This window comes from Crocuta crocuta, unplaced genomic scaffold, assembly GCF_008692635.1.
Source record: "Crocuta crocuta isolate KB4526 unplaced genomic scaffold, BGI_CrCroc_1.0 scaffold299, whole genome shotgun sequence".
NCBI lineage: Eukaryota > Metazoa > Chordata > Mammalia > Carnivora > Hyaenidae > Crocuta > Crocuta crocuta.
This window is the reverse complement of record NW_027532747.1, coordinates 13,409,895-13,427,753: the sequence shown is the minus strand read 5'-3', so window position 1 is coordinate 13,427,753 and position 17,859 is coordinate 13,409,895. Positions and strand designations below refer to the sequence as shown.

At 36.4% G+C, this 17,859-nt stretch overlaps 1 protein-coding gene across 5 annotated transcripts in view; it reads right to left on the bottom strand.

Moving 5' to 3' along the window:
- The window catches only part of GALC (galactosylceramidase), a 63,785-nt gene that overhangs the window by 18,401 nt on the left and 27,525 nt on the right, over positions 1 to 17,859 (bottom strand). For all 5 annotated transcript variants that reach the window (XM_077780812.1, XM_077780808.1, XM_077780809.1 and 2 more), the window contains 3 exons: positions 15,243 to 15,367; positions 12,981 to 13,108; positions 252 to 341 (listed from right to left, as the gene is read on the bottom strand). In XM_077780812.1, the coding sequence (XP_077636938.1) occupies positions 252 to 341; positions 12,981 to 13,108; positions 15,243 to 15,367 (343 nt within the window). The remainder of the gene's footprint in view (positions 1 to 251; positions 342 to 12,980; positions 13,109 to 15,242; positions 15,368 to 17,859) is intronic.

The following is a 17,859-nucleotide window of genomic DNA, read 5'->3' as shown; positions in this document are numbered from 1 at the left end:
AAGTGTTCTTCAAAGCCATGGAGGGTTATAGCCACAGAGTTTAGCCACCGAGTTTTGTCTCCTCATGGCTTCCACACTGTTTGACTAAAACCAGTGAGGAGACAGAAAACACCACTGCATTTACCCACTTTTAGACAAATGCTTAACAGCTGGTAACATACAAAAGACTTCACTTAAGAAGCCCTAGCCTGTGATAAAATATATAAATTCTCAAATCAAAACCAAAATAAAAGTCCCACATATTTACTTACAAAAGAGCCCTTAAGAAGGAAGGTAGCAAACTGGTGTGACACATTGAAATAAGGCAGAAACGGCCGTATACACATAGAATGTTTGTGGCTCTAGGAGAGAAAAAAAAATCATGTAAGTAACCCAAATGATATACAAGCTATTGTAGGGGGAGAAAAAAAACTAAACATTTAATGTCCAAGATTACCAGAATGATACATATTGGGTGACAAATAGGAATTTATTTCAAATTTTTAAAGACTTTTTTTCTAGCATAATCTGTACTGAAAGTCTATTGAATATGCCTAGTCAGAAGTAAAGCTCCCTGGCATTTTGACTAAAAGAAACTTTAAATTTGCAGTTAAAATGAAGAGTCATTTTATATTAATTTTTATATTATAATGGTATTCCATGTAAAATGCGTCAAATAAAAAGCAAATGTTTGTATGTTTTCACTGAAAAGGCATCTCATCTTAATATAACCTTCAAATACACAACTAAATTCAGCAAGTACATACAACAAATAGTTCCCAAGTTGACAACATCATTTTTTCTAAAAATAGTCACTACTATGAGCTGGGATCAAAGGAATTAGGAGACATAATCCCTACTTCAGGGGATTCAACAGAGCACTGAAGCAGGAGGCCAGGCTTTGAGGACAATAAAAAAGTTAAAATTATCCTTAGAGATCCCAATACCCAATCCTCAGTGAATGATGTACAACTACACAGAACATGAGTAAGGACAGAGGTGATCTGCACAATGCTACCGCATCGCTAGCCTGGACTGACAGATCCCCTCACCCAGAAATCGCAGCATGCACATTCTTCTCAAGTGCACATACAACCTTTACCAAGGAATACCATACTCTCATCCATAAAACAAGTTTCAATATTCAGAAAGATTCAAGTCACACAAAATACATCCTCTGACCACAAGAGAATTAAGTCACAGGTAAATAACAGAAAATTCTCTAGAAAAATTCCAAAATATTTAGAAACTCAATACCAAATTTCTAAATAAGTCATGTTTCAAAGGAAAAGTAAAAACAAAAAGGGAAATTAGAATTAATTTCGAGTTGTATCAAAACAAAAATGTGGGAGGGTGCCCTCCCTAAGGAGAGAGAAAAAAAAAAGGAGAGAAAACTTCAAGGTAACCTGGCTCTGCATCTACCTGACCACATCCCTCATGACCTTGCAAACGGAGTCTACTTAATCAGATGGCATGTTTATGTGTGTTACCATGTATGGGAGACAAAGAAGTAGAAAATGTATTTTTAAAAACTATGCCACGGGACGTTTGGGGCTCAGTTCTTTGGATACAAACCCAACTGAGCGGTGCCGACATGAATAAAAGCTGCTTCCTGGAAATTAGAACCCTCGGTGTCAAGACTCTCTGTGTGAGAATCCTGCTACAAAAATACAATGTAGGGTTTGTGGGCTGCCAGAAAGCAGTACTTAGGAGCATATTTATAGCACTGATTAGGGAAGAAGGATAGGACACTTCACCTTCGACCTGCAAATGGGAGGAAAAGGGCGGCAAATTTAAAGCCAAATTAAGCAAAAGAAAGAAAAATAAATAAAGATCAAAAGGAGAAATAAAGGGGCGCCTGGGGGCTCAGTCGGTTAAGCGTCTGACTTCGGCTCAGGTCATGATCTCACGGTTCGTGGATTCGAGCCCCGTGTCAGGCTCTGTGCTGACAGCTCAGAGCCTGGAGTCTGTTTCAGATTCTGTGTCTCCCTCTCTCTCTGCCCCTCCCCTGCTCACGCTGTCTCTCTCTCTCTCCCTCCCTCTCTCTGTCGCTCTCTCAGAAATAAATGAAACATTAAAAAAATTTTTTTAAAAAGGAGAAATCAAGTAAACAAAACTCAGAAAAATGAGAATCACCAAAAAACCACAAGCGCATTCTTCAAGAAGATCAATAAAACTGATAAACTTCTAGCTAAACTAATCAGTAAATCTGGATAAAAAGAAAACCCAACTTGACATTATCAACAGGAAGAAAAGTGACAGCAATACAAATTATATACATATTAGAGGAATCATAGGGGAAAACGTCAATAACTTTATGCCCAGAAATTGAACAACTTGAGTCGAATGGGAAAAACATTTCTTGAGAGACACAAAATCCCAGAGCTCACTAAAGAAGATATGGCTAATCTGAGTAGCCCTGATGCTGCCCTAGGAAATGCAGGTCGGCCTTGAAGCTTTGCTCAAACATGAAGTCAAGAGGCTGCAGAGCTGTACGCTGCCCACCCGAGCACTGACACGTGTCCCACCACCCACATGTGGCCCATGGGCAAGGGCCGGAGGACCTGCCACCTCCAGTCACAGGGAAACCTCTGCGTAGCACCCGCTGACCGCCAAGGTTAACTAAGCACATGTGATAAAGCTGACAAACCACAGAATTTGTTCAGGAAAGTACTGAGCAAATACACGGCAACAACAACAATAAAGAATAATGATTGTAAATGCCACATGGGGAGAAAATCTGACTTCTAGAGCTGACACATTACGTCGTGTAATAAGTCTAGTTTTCAACAAATAATTCTGAGGTTTGTAAAACGAAGCAGGAAAGAGTGGTCCACACAAAGGAATGGAAAGTGGTCAACAGAAACCACGTTTGACAAAGCCCGGGCTTTACTTGCCACATGTTAGAATTACTAGACAAAGACATTAAATCAGATATTTAAATATCTTCAAAGAGCTAAAGGAAACCACATCTAAAAAAACCGAAGCAGAGCTCTACTTCCAGAATGGCAACGTGCAGAGCTGCACGAAGCTGCTCCCTGGCAAAACTGGTGATAGTGATTTGTAGAAAAATGGAAATGACCCTAAGGCCATGCAACAAATAAAGAGACATTTATTCAAGAAAATCTACTATAACTCAGTAAAAAGAGCAAGAACCTGTGGCATTTAAACCATGATCCAATCCGTCCCTTTCTCTGTTAGCCAAGTGACAGAAACTGCATGCCAGGTAGGGGTAGCCAGGAACACAGGGCTTCCTCCTCCCGGCGCCCTGCTCGAGGCTGCAGCAGCTTCCGGGGAAAAGCAGGATTTCAGCGTTTCTCATTCCCCCAGCCCCTCAGCTACTTGATGCCAATGCTAAGCAGCAGCAAGTATGGCTGTGAGGCTTGGGGCGGGGGTCTTCCTTCCTCTGCACAGCTCCCATTCACGGTTTCACCTTGGGATACTGAGAGTACCGGGGTCCCAAACCTCCACCCTTCACCCTGTGCAGGGAGACAGACAGGCTGTAAAACAGAGAACTCAGAAAATCTCCCCAAAGAAACTAACACAGAGCAGTGAAATAGTTGATAAGGATGCTCTCAGAAACAGTGGGTCTTCTCCCGGAAAGCAAGTAAGAGACTGGCAGGTTCATTAGATACATTAGCTAAATCACGGCCCAGCTAGTTTGCTACAGAAAGAACACAAAAACAGACAGCTAAGAACCCTCCTGAGGTCAGATTAAGCCTAAAAGTTAACTTCAAATACCACCTCTGCAAATAAACTGGGTGGGCTTTGACTAGATCTGTCTGTGGAGCTATTTTAAGTACCAGGGCAGTGCTGAAAACAATCTATTAGTAATTAACAGAGAGGTGTGATAAAGGAAAGAGACAAAGAGGGTCCTGGGAAACCACTGTCATCCCAGTGTGATTGTGCCCTGTCCAAAGCTGCACCCTCTAGGAAGCAACACCTGGGGCTTCAGGGTGCAGAGGGAAATAAACCTCACTAAAATACTCCAGGCAAACTTAGACTAAGCAAACACCCAAGCAAACAATAACAGATGGGGTGGGGGGGAAGGGGAGGGGACCAGGACTCAGAGCTGCTATATTATACTATATAAAAGGTTGGGCTTTCAAAAACAAAATCGTGAGACATTCAAAGAAAGAAAAAAATTGACCCATACACAAAAAAGGAGGTGACAGACAATGGCTGTGAGAACAAGCAAGCAAATGTTGGATTTTACAAAGACTTCGAAGTAGTCCATACAGATATGTTGGGGGAAAAAAATAAAGGAAACGGGCTTAAATAAGAAAAGCAAAGACAGGAATAATCACAATGTCTCATCAAGTGGACAATATCGGTAAAGTGACTGAAATTCTTTGAAAAGCCAAATGGAAATTCTGAAGTTGAAAAATACAGGAACTGAAATGAAAAATTCACTAGAGAGATCAACAGTGGATCTGAACTGGCAGAAGAATTAGAGAACAAGAAAACCAACTGATTGAGATTGCGCAACCTGAAGAAGTGGGGGTGGGGGGGATCAAGAATGAGGAAAAATGGCAGAACCTCAGAGAGCTGTAGGACCAGTAAACACACCAGTGTATGTTTAATAAAATCTTGAAAGCAGCAAGAGAAAACATACCACTTATAAGAAACCTTCAGTAAGATTAAGAGTGGATTCATCATCAGAAACGACAAAGGGTAACACATTCAAAATGCTCAAAAAACCAGTCAACCAAGAATCCTTTTTCCAGCAAAATTATCTTTCAAAAAGTGAAGGCAAAGCACATTTCCACATAACCAAACACTGACTTTCTTGACACTAGATACAACTTTCCCAAAATATCAAAATAAGTATTTCAGGCTGAAAGCAAATGATCACACACAGTAATTCAAATCCACGAAAAAGTACAGGCAAAGATAATTATGTAATTATAATAGTAAAAATGCCTATTTCTTCGTTCTTCCTATCACTGAATTTAAAAGCAATTGCATAAAATAACATGTATATAATTGTACTCTTGGTCTTATAAAATACAGAAATGTGATCTAATTGCCAATAATAGCACAAAGTTGCCAGGGCGGGGAACTGTATTAGAATAAGAAAATGTCACCAGATGGTGACAAACCCACAACAATCTACAGTAATAAATAAATACAGCCAAAAATGGTAAATAGGATTAACATCAATATGTAATTTCTCTCCTTTCTTCTCAGATTTTTTAAAAGACTTAAAATTACATATAAAGCTATAATTATAACAAGTCTTGTTAGGCTTGAAATATTAGTATGATACATATAATAACAGAACAAAAAGAGGGAAGGAGAATAGAGCAATATAGGAATAATATTTCTATATCTCACTAGACATCAGTTATGATGATGTCTGTGTATCTGAGTAGATTCTAATAAGTTAAGATATGCAACTAGAACAGCCATTAACTAAGTAACTCTCTAAAATATAGTGAAAAAATTAAGGAATTAAAATGTTACCAGAAAATATTCACTTAATGCAGAAGATGACAGTAAAGAAAGAATAGATGAACAACAAAAATGAGACATAAAAATGAAAAAGTAATTTGACCGATGTAAATCAAACTATATCAATATTAACATTAAATATGAATGGATTAAACAATCCATTCAGAAGTTCAGAGTACATTTTTTAAAGTGGTCATTGGATGTCTTCCACTGACAATCTTTTTAACTTTATTCACTTATTTTGAGAGAGAGAGAGACTCAGCCCAAGGGGAGGGGCAGAGAGAGAGGTAACCTCAAGCATTGACAGTGCAAAGCCTGATGCAGGGCTTGAACTCACAAACTGTGAGATCACACTCAACCGGTTTAGCCACCCAGGGCCCCAAGTTCAGAGTACCTTTAAAAAAAAAAAAAAAACCAGATCCAACTATATGCTATCAAAAGGAGATACAGTTTAGATTCAAAGATACAAACAGGCTGAAAGTAAATGGAGGGGAAAAGATGTATCATAGTAACAGAAACCACCAGAATAGCTAGAGTCAGAATAAACAAAACAGACTTTAAAACAAATAAAAAATTGTTGCTAGAGGTATGGAGAGACATTTTATAATGATATAAAGATCAATCCATCAGAAAAATATAAGTATGTATGCACCTATAAGAAAGACCCAAAATATATAACACAAGAGGACAGATGATTCAACAATAGTAGTTGAAGACTTGAATTAACCACTATCAATAACAGAAAGAACAAGGAAGTAGACTTGAATACTATAAACTGACTAGATCTAACAAACATCTACAGAATAGCACTCTACCCAACAATAACAGAACATACATTCTTCTCAAATACATATGCAGTATTCTTCAGGATAGATAATGTGCAAGGTGATAAAATAAAAAGCCATAAATTTAAGAAGATTAAAATCATATAAAGTATACTCTCAAATCTCAATAGAAAAAAATTAAAACTCAATAACAAAAAGTTGGGAAAACTCACACAAATGTACAAATTAAATAACTCACTTCTGTATAAGCAATGGGTCAAAGAAGAAATCACAAAAGAAATTAGAAAATACTTTGAGATGAATAAAAATAAAAATATAATAAAACTTAAAGAGATACAGCTAGAGTACTAGTTACAGAATAATTCATAACTGTGAATAGCTATATTAAAAAAAGAAATATCTCAGGGCACTTGGTGGCTTGCTTGGTGAGTTAAGCGTCCGACTCTTGGTTTCAGCTCAGGTCATGATCTCACAGTTTTGTGGGTCTGAGCCCCACATCAGGCTTTGTGCTGGCAGCATGGAGCCTGCTTGGGATTCTGTCTCCCTCCCTCTCTGCCCCTCCCCTCCTATTGTCTCTGTCTCTCTCAAAATAAATAAACTTAAGAAAAAAGAAATATCTCAAAACATAACCTAATATTCACCTTAAGAAAATTTTTTTTAAATATTTGTAAAGAGCAAACTAAAGTCAAAGTTAACAAGAGGAAAGGAATAAAGATTAAAGTGGAAATTACTGAAATAAAGGAAAAAAGAGAGAAAAGTCAACATAAACAAAAGTTGTTTATTTGAAAAGATGAACAAAATTGACAAACCTTTAGGTTTTTCTAACCAAGAGAAAAAGGAAGACATATTACTAAAATCAGGAATGTAAGAGGAACATTTTTAACAACCTCACAAAAGTAAAAACGTATTATGTAAAGGAATACTGTAAACATATTCCTTTATATGTTTATAAACATATAAACATATATGCAAACAACTCAGGTAACATATATAAAATACACGAATTCTCAGACTAGTAAAGCTGACTCAAAAAGTAACATAAAGGGGCACCCAGGTGGCTCAGTGGGTTAAGCGTCCGACTTCGGCTCAGGTCATGATCTCACAGCTCGTGGATTTGAGCCCCGCGTTGGGCTCTATGCTGACTGCCAGCTCAGAGCCTGGAGCCTGTTTCAGATTCTGTATCTCCCTCTCTCTCTCTGACCCTCCCCTGCTCACGCCATCTCTCTCTCTCTCAGAAATAAATAAAAACATTAAAAAAAATTTTTTTAAAGTAACATAAAATCCGAATAAACCTATAGGAAGAGATTGAGTCTATAAACCAAAACTTTCTTGTAGGAAAATCCCAAAATCAGATGGTTTCACTGATGAATTCTGCCACACATGTAAAGAATTAATACCAATCCTTCACAAATTCTCTTAAAAAATATAAGAGGAAGGAACATTTCCCAACTCACTCTATGGGGTATTACCTTTCTATCGAAACCAAACAAATATTATAAGAAAAGAAAACTATGTATCAGTATTTCTTACAAATTTGGACACAAAAATCCTCAACAAAACACTAGCAAAACAAGTCTAGAAACAAAATAAAAAGGATTATACACGATGACAAAGTGGAATTTACCCCAGAAATGCAAAGCTAGTATTGCAGATAAAAATCAACGTAATACACTGCATCAATTACATAAAAGAACACATGATTATCTCCATAGACTCAGAAAACATTTGACAAAATTCAACGCCCTCTCATGACAAAAACACTAACAAACTAGAATAAAAGGGAAGTTCTTCAACCTTATACAAAATATTTACCAAAAAAAACACATCTAACATTACACTTAATTGTGAAAAACTGAAAGTGTTTCCCCTAAGATCAGCTACAGGACAAGAATGTACATTCTCACTATTTCTATTCAATATTTACTAAAGGACAATTAATCAAGGGGAAAAATGAAAGGCATCTATACTGAAAAGAAAGAAGCAAAACTATCTCTCTTTGCAGATGACATAATCCTACATATAGAATATCCTCCAAAAATCTACTAACAAACTATTATAACTAAAAAAAAGGTACAAAAGCTTGTGGGATGCAAGTTCAATATGTAAAACTCAACTGTACTGCTATACATTAGCAACAAAAAATCTGAAAATGATATTAAGAACACAATTAATTCATTTACAGATGTATTGAAGTAATGAAATACTCAGAAATAATAACCATAACAAAAGAAGTACAAGATTTATACCCTGTAAACTATAAACATCATTCAAAGAAGTAAAAATGTCAAAGAATGAAAAGATATCCCATACTCGTGCACCGGAAGATTTGATATTGTCATACTGGCAATACCATTCAAGTGATCTACAGACTAAATGTAATCCCTATCAAATTCCAAGCAGGCCTCATTGCAAAAATTGACAAGCTGATACCAAAATTTCTATGGAAATGCAAGGGACCACTGGAGGACTCATGTTTCCTGACTTAAAAACATACTATAGAGCTACAGTAATTCAGACAGCATAATACTCCCATAGGATAGATGTATCGGCCAATGCAATGGAATTAAAAGTCCAGGGAAAAAACCCTCCATTTATTGCCAATTGATTTTCAACAAGGGAGCCAAGACAATTCAATAGAGAATGAACAGTCAACAAATGGTGAAAGAACAATTAGTTATCCATGTGCAAAAGATGAAGTTGGATACATATCTAACCCCCTATTTAAAAAATAAAATGGATCAAAGACCTAAATGTTAGAGCTAAAACTATAAAACTCTTAGAAGCAAGCATAGGTATAAATTTCATGTCTTTGGATTAAGCAATAATTTCTCAATAGGACACCAAAAAGCACAAAACTAAAAGAAAAATGGATATATTCAACTTCATCAAAATTTACAACTTTTGTATTTTAAAGGGCACCATTAATAAAATGAAAAACAACTAATATGTCAACTATACTACCATTTTTAAAATTTAAATCTAAATTTTTAAAACGGAAGTGAAAAACAGCCCACCAAGCGGAAGACAATATCTACAAGTCATACATCTGATAAGGGACTTTTATGTTTCAAAACAAAAAGACAAACATCCCAATTTAAAAATGGGCAGAGTCTGTGTGGGCATTTCTCCAAAAAGAAATACAAATGTCCAATACACACATAAAAGGCTGCCCGGTGCCATTAGCCACTAGTAAAATACAAATCAAAACTAAAATAAGATATACCAATTTATGCCACCAACATGGCTATAATCAAAGAGACCAGCAATAATACAAGTGTTGGTGAGGATGTGGCGAAACTGGAAACCTCACCTACTGCTAGTAGCAATGTAAATGGTACAGCAACTTTGAAAATCAGTTTGGCAGTTCCCCCAAGACATTAAACACAGAGTTACATTCCACCCAATAACTGCACTCCTACATGTATACTCAAGAGAAATGAAAACACGTGTCCTCAGAAAAACATACATAAATGTTAATCTCAGCATTATTCATAATGGCCACAAATTGGAAACAACTCAAATATACAACAACTGATCAATGAATAAACAATGTGATATATCCCTAAGACAGAATATTATGAAATATACTGAGGTACTGATATAGAACCATAAAAACATTAAGCTAAGTGAAGGAAGCCAAATACAAAAGGTCATATATTATATAATCCCACTTATGAGAAATATCAAAAACAGGATAATCCTACGAGGCAAAGAGTAAAATAGTGGTTGCCAAGGGATGTGGGAAGAGGGAGTGGAGGGTTACTGCAAATGAGTATGATGTTACTTTTTGGGGTGACAGAGTTAAACAGTAATGATTGCACAACTCTGCAAATGGACTAAAACCACTGAATTATATACCTTAAAACCTGCATCTTAGGGGTGATGCGCATGGAGGAGGGCACTTGTTGGAATGAGCACTGGGTATTATATGGAAACCAACTTGACAGTAAACTATAAAAAAAACCTGTTTTTAGTATGTGAAACAAATTTCAATTAAAAATCAGTTAATATAATTATTTTACTAACCAAAAAAAAAAAAAAAAAACAGAAGAAAAACCATACAGTGCTTTCAATAAATATAGAAAAACTACTCAACAAAATCCAATATCTACTCCTGATTTTTTAAAAGAGACTAAAGATAAAAGTGAACTTTATCCTGATAAATTTTATCTATGAAAAACATCATTCTGGTAAAATACTCAGTGCTTTCCTCCAGAGATCCAGGAATATCCGTTCTCACTATTTCCATTCAACATTGTATTGGAGATTCCAGCAAGGCCAATCAGACAAGAAAAACAAATAAAACATACCCATATTGGAAAGGAAGATGTAGAATTATTTCTATTTGCAGATAATTTACAAAGAAAATCTAATGGAGTCCAGAGAAAAAGCTACTGAAATGATAGGTGAATGTAGTGATGTTGCAGAAAACAGTATCTTTATACAAAAATCTACTGTATTACCATATACTAGGTACTAATTGAATTAAAAAGTTAAATATTACTATTTACAATTGAATTGAAAATGTCATTATTGCTTAGTCAAAATTTGACAAAAGATATGAAATACCAACCTGTACACTGAAAACTATATTATTTGGAGAAATTAAAGAAAAGCTAAATAAATTTGAGGATATGTCTTGTTAAAGGGTTAGAAGACTTGATGTTCAAATATCAGTTCTCTTCAGATAAATCTGGAGATTCAAGACAATCCCCATCAAAATCTAGCCAGGTTGTTTTGTTTGTTTGGTTTTGGTTTTTTTCTTGGTAGAAATTGACAAGTTGATTCTAAAATTCTCAGGGAAATGCAAAACCGAGAATAGACAAAGTAACTTTGAAAAAGAACAAATTTGAAGGGCTAAGACTACCTGCTACTAGGAATTATACACACACACGCACGCGAGTACACGTAACTATGGTACTTGTGTAAAAATACATAATTAGGTCAAAGAAACAGAATAGAGTCCAGGAATTATAGCATCTATACAAGGACACCTGATTTTTTTCCCAAAGGTGAAAAGGCAATGCAGTGGAGAAAAAGTAGACTTTTGAGCAAATGGTGCTAGAAGAGATGTGCACCCATATGCAAAACGTCTTAGATCCACACCAGGAGCTTGATCCATCAAGGTACAAATGGAAAAAGTAGACTCTGTAATGAAAAACTCCTGCTCTTTCCAAAACCACTGTTAACAAAATGAAAAAAAAAAAGCTATAGACTGAGAAAATATCTTTACAAAGCATATATCTGTAAAGGACTTATATCCAAAATACGTAAAGAACTCTCAAAATTCAACTATAAGAAAAAGCCAATAAAAAATAGCAAAAGAAAAGAAGATACAAGAAGCGCAAGCACATGGAAAGCTCAACATCATCAGTATTAGGGGAATGCAAATTAAACTAAACTGAAATCCATCATCCCTATTAAGAGCCAAAATTTTTAAAACTGATCACAGCAACTGCTCCCAAAGATAAAGAAAAACTGGGACTCCAGTTATGCTGATGAAAACTTAAAATGGTACAATCACTTGGGAGAACAGTTTGGCAGCTTCCTATAAAGCTAAACATAAACATACCCTATTTCTCAGCCATTCCCATTCCTATGTATTTACCCAAAAGAAATCTATGTCCATATAAAACTCGTGCACAAATGTTCACAGCTTTATGTGTAATAGCCAGAAAGTAGAAACACCCCAAACATCATCAACAAGTAAATAGATAAGCAAAATACTTCTTAACAAGCTAATACTGCTTACCTTAGGTATCAACAACATGGACGAATCTCAAAATAATTATGCTGAGTAAAAGCAGCAAGACAGTACATTCTGCATGATGCCACTGATACACAGCTCTAGAAAATGCAAACTAATCTACGGTCACAAAAAGCAATGATTGGGGAAGTCTCAGGACAGAGTGGGTATTTATAAAGTGACACAACTATTCTTTTGGGGCACTGACAGATACATTCTCTATCTTGATTGTGACAATGGCTTACTGGTCATTTACATATTAAAACTTGCAAAATTGTGCATTGTAAGTATGTGTGTGAAGGGCATCAGAGTATCCCACCATAAACTGCCACTTTGGTATAAAGATTACTTAAAGTTGAAAGTATTTGAGATTCAAAAGATGCCAGAAAAAAGTCTTCTCTAAGCTTCTCTCAGCTTACTAAAAGCAGCAACCTCTGGGAAATGAGGCTGCCAAAACTTCCTCTTCAGGGTGGATCTACTCCCAGAAAGGAGGAATGGGAATAACAGCTGCCCCTAGTCCCTTCTGCAGAGGACTTCTACAGCCCTAAAGGCAGCGGAAAAACCGCTGTCCAGTATGGACACGCAGTACCACAGCCATTCCTGCTTGTTCTCCGGAAAACCCATTTATCTTTCCAAAAAGGCACTTATTTTCCATTAAGTGCCCTTTCGTCCCCATCCATTACTTACTAATCTAGGAATATAAGCCCAAACTCTGACCACCCCTCTTAGTTCCTTATCACTAAGTATCCCGCATGCATATGCAAGGTGCACGCACAAATAAACTCTGTTTTCTCTTGTTAATCTGTGGGGGGTGTCAGTTTAATTTTTGGGGTCCAGGCTTCTGAACCTAAGAGGGTATAGGAAGAACTTTCTTCCTCCCCTACGTGTTGTTTATCCCATGTGACTTACACTTTGGTAAAGCTAGGGTTTTGTTTCTCTAAAGAAGGTGTTTAGTTGTGTTATATACTGTTTTTCCAATAGGAAGACAGTTAATCTCATTAAAAACAAAGAATTACCATAGTTTCAACGATGATGGTGAGGTTACCTAAGCCATCAGTCAGAGCCACGTAGCTTCCTCCTTTCTCTAAGTGACCAACTGTCTTCAGGTAATACCAGCCTGGTTGAGTAAACTGAGTGGTATGAGCTATAGTAAAGCAGAGAAAGATCCAGTAAGATAAAAACAGTGATGAGAGGGTTTCTTTAAAAAAATAGAAAATAGGGACACCTGGATGGCTCAGTCAGTTAAGCATCTGACTTCAGCTCAGGTCATGATCTTGCAGTTTGAGAGTTTGAGTTCCGCTCTGGACTCCATGTTGACAGCCCAGAGCCTGGAGCTTGCTTCAGATTCTGTGTCCCCCTCTCTCTCTGACCCTGCCCTGCTGGTGCTATGTCTCTCTCTCAAAAATGAACATTAAAAATTTTTTTTCATTAAATAAATAAATCAAAAAATAAAGCTGTCTACTGACTTCAGTCTGATTGAGTCTAACAAGCTATTTACTATTTTAGAGGAAAATACTTGCTAACCTCATGTTTCAACTTTTGACTAATTAGTCCAGTTAAATGGTACAATTGTAGTAAGAATAACTGTAGTTAGAATTATGGTAAAAATAAGTGGACGACACTGACAATTTAAGAATATTAAGTCTTTTTTTCCAAGAGTAAGATAAAGTTATTCTTTCTGAACTTTGTTCATCTCTATTTAACCCATCGCAATATAACTACAAAAAAATAAGGTTAAAAAATTAATACTGCATTTCAAAAACGAATAAGCTTTATGGTTTCAAGCACTGCACGATACATATTTATTGGGTACCTCTAAAGCTGGCCCTGCAAGTGCACTGAGCAACATTCCATGCCCTGATCCCACCCCCAAAAGACAATGACAATATTAGAAGACTACATTAGTTCATCTAGAAAATGTGAGACCAATGATTATAACACTTAAGGGGTTAACTAATGGTGACATACAAGTCCAACTTAACTTTTCCGCATTTTTGGAAGTACAATTTAGAGTTTAGAAATAAAATCATGATTTCATGATTAATGTCATGACAGCAAATCTAAGGAAAACCCATCAAGTAAAAAATAAAATCTCCAAAATAGAGGTTTAAAATGAAAACAAATTCAGTCCAAATTCAGAATTTTCCCATGAAAGCATTCTGCCTTTGAAAACTGGATTTAAAAAAAAAAAAAGACTATAGTTACGATGTTAAAACAAAATGGTCATAAATGTTTCATTTTACCAAAAAAAATTATGGAAAGAACTTGAATATTATTCAACAGGATTTTTATTCTGTTTAAATTATACTCATTTTTAGTATGGTTACATCATTCATGAAAAAGTGGTACAATGTCATCCATTGTCGGCATGATCTCAATGTCCCTTGTGACTAATGACTGATAGCTGTAACAAAAGTTTGTTTCTGCAGCCCTGTTATCGTTAAACTATTTTGAAACTCCTTGTAAACTGTAGGCAACTGATGGATGTGTAAATTATGTCCTATTTGATAAGGATTTAATTGATTTCCTCCCCACCTCCCTGTTATGGGAAACCTAATCTTCCCTCAATTTCAATTTATCTCAAATTCTTTTACTCTAAATAAGTTTGTACTGTTTTGATTTTTGCCTTTGAAATGGTAGATTCATCTGCCTGCTTCCTATATATCATGAGTAATATAAAATCTTTAACATGTGCTCATTTTTATGTACATGAGACTCATGATTTTACATTTTTCTTAAAATTATCTGTAACAGTATCCATCAGTATAAAGCCACAATATTTCACATAGCTTTCACACTTAATTATGCATTTAATAATTTGATTTTGTTAGCACACTATTCTTATCAACAAAACTATATTAATACAAAACAATAAAATGTCTCTAAGACTAATTTTAGGACTTTTAGATGCTCTCCAGTTACAATAAATCTTTACAAATACATCATATATTAGTAATTATCACAATTTATAATTATATATTTATCAACTATTTAATGTGTTGTCTCCATCACGAGACAATAATTCTTTTCCCTCTTCTCTTCCCTCTTTCCCTTTCTTTTCTAAGAGCCTAGTCTTAGGATAATCAAGAATGAAATAGAGAAAGTGGTCTAGTTAAAAGATCTTATAAAACACTGTGGCAAATCTTGCTTAAAACAGAGACACAAACTTAAGAACTCACACACACACACACATACACAGTTTGTATATGCTCTTCTGATTTCTGCTTTGCCTCCCTAGAAAGAAATTTGGGAAGGATGAAATGGACTCTGAACCATACCTGCCACCCAGACAGGAGGCTCTACCTCATAGTGTCCACTCCACGGTTCCTGAGCGGTCATCAATCCACATCGTCCGTAAGGCAACTGTTCATAGTAACTCGCCACCAAATTCCAAGCAATTGTGCTAAAAGGTTTGTTTGATAAAAGAGAAATACCACAAGAGCTTGTGATCAAAATGTAAAGGTCTAGAAGACTGTCATAAAAACACCTTATCAGAATTTATATAAATATATGTAAAGAACCAAAAACTACCCACCCAAAACAAGAAAACAGAAGTCATGTAGATTCATTCATATTTTGAAAAATCCAGTGTTGGATCCATCTAGGTATTTTTCATGGGGAATCACATAATTAAAAAGCTCAAGTATATATGGGCGTGTAATTTTTACTGAACAGTGATGAAGCCAGAAGATGAATCATACCCTATCAGCATGAGACATGTCACAAATTTGAGTCAAATACAAATAAAGGCTTCGTCCATACCTGCTTTCCTTTTGACGGCCTTCTTAATGCCTCAGTTTCATGATATAATTTTATGAACTTCACTCTGAGCTGCTACAAAGCTTTACAATTGAGAATTTTTAGAGTCAGACTGTCTGACTTCAAATTATGGTTCCACCACTTAATCTCTCTGGACCTCAGTTTCCTCATCTGTAAAATGGGGATAATCAGTAGACCTAGCTCATGTGATTATTCTGAGGAGTCACTGTACTAATGCATATGAGGCGTACAGAGCAAGGTCTCAGCTCTACTACTGCTAGACTCTGTCTCATCTACAAGTGCTAATGGATCAGCTTGCCGGACTGTATTTTGGCCCATTCCTTCAGATGCCTATTATTGGTTGGTACTGAACCCTGAAAGTGTAACTCTGTGGTTCTCAGGGAAGCCCTAGACCCAGGTACTGCCAGGTTCCTCACAGCTAAAATCAGAAACCAGAGCTTACCCACAGAATTTCATTTTTCTTACCAAGCCCTCATCGGTCATAAAATGACAGACTGACATTCTTAGGAAATCAAAGCCTCCTAATTCTGCCAACAGGAAGTAGAAATAATAGCTCCAATTTTCAAAAATCCTTACTATCAGTGAAAATGTCAAGAGTTGCCATGACTTTACTCATGGATTACCAGATGCACAGTATCTTCTCTGGCTGGTGACAGATGTATGAACCAAAGCAAACTATCTGAAGAGCATTTTGTTACATACAAAAAAGTCTTCAAAATCTAAATACCCCTGACCCAGATATTTGTTCCATTTCTAGGAATACACCCTAATGAAATAATTACAGATGTGTACAACGATATCTGTATACAACTGATTGTTTCAATGTGTACAAATCTGTTAACTTATAGTAGAGACAACTTCCATTTCTGAAAGAGAATATTCAATGAGGTATATTTTCCACATCAGTGCTTCCCAAACTCCTGTGGTTTCAGAATCAGCTGTGGCACTAACGATACCAACTCAGTCTCCAGAGACTTCTAGAGAGGTTATGATTCAGTNTGTGTTGACAGCTTGGAGCCTGGAGCCTGCTTCGGATTCTGTGTCTCCCCCTCTCTCTCTCTTCCCCTCCCCTGCTTGTGCTCATGCTCGCTCTCGCTCGCTCGCTCTCTCTCTCAAAAATAAAAAAAAATCATTTAAAAAAAACCCACAAGTGTCTCAGATGCTTCTGCAGACAAGTTCAGGAAACCATGCTCTGTGTAACAGAATATACATAAGCATTAAAAATGATGAAACAAGAGTATACTTAAACATGAAAAAAAGAGTTCATAATTCCCTGTTAAGTAAAAAGCATCTTATGTACTAAATATTATACAGTATGGTCTCAACTCTGTATTAAAATCTTATTCATATAAATGAGAGGACATACACCAAAATTTTTAAGGATGGTTACCTCTGGATGGCAAAAATATGGGTGATTTTGCCTCCTTCTTTGTATTTATATGCAGTTACTAAATTCTCTGTCATGAGCGGGCATTACTCTTAATACCAAATTAAGTTATTAGAACCAAACTCTCCATAAGCATCTTTTCTTTTAAAAAGAGAAGAAAAAGAACAAAGGCTGTAAGGACAATATATTAGCATCACAAGAATATGTATTGGCTTACTTTTGTTCTGTTTATTATGGTTTTAGAGAGCAAATTTGAATCTAATCACAGTTAAAGCTTCTCAAAGCATTTAAGAAATGCTTCCCTGGGGTGCCCAGGTGGCTCAGTGAGTTAAGCCTCTGACTTCAGCTCAGGTCATGATCTCACGGTTACTGGGTTCAAGCCCGGCGTTGGGCTCTGTGCTGACAGCTAGCTCAGAGTCTGGAGTCTGTTTCAGATTCTGTACCTCCCTCTCTCTCTGACCCTCCCCTGCTCATGCTGTCTCTCTCTCTCTCAGAAAAAATAAAAATGTTAAGAAAGACAGAAAGACAGACAGAAAGACAGACAGACAGACAGAAAGAAAGAAAGGTTTCCCTGAGAAGCAGAGTTTCTTTAGTTCCTAGAACCTCTTACCATGGGGGAGGAGAAGGGGAAAAAATAGTTGGGGAGAGGGAGGGAGGCAAACCATGAGAGACTCTTGAATACCTAGAACAAACTGAGAGCTGGTGGGGGTGGGGGAGAGGGGAAAGGG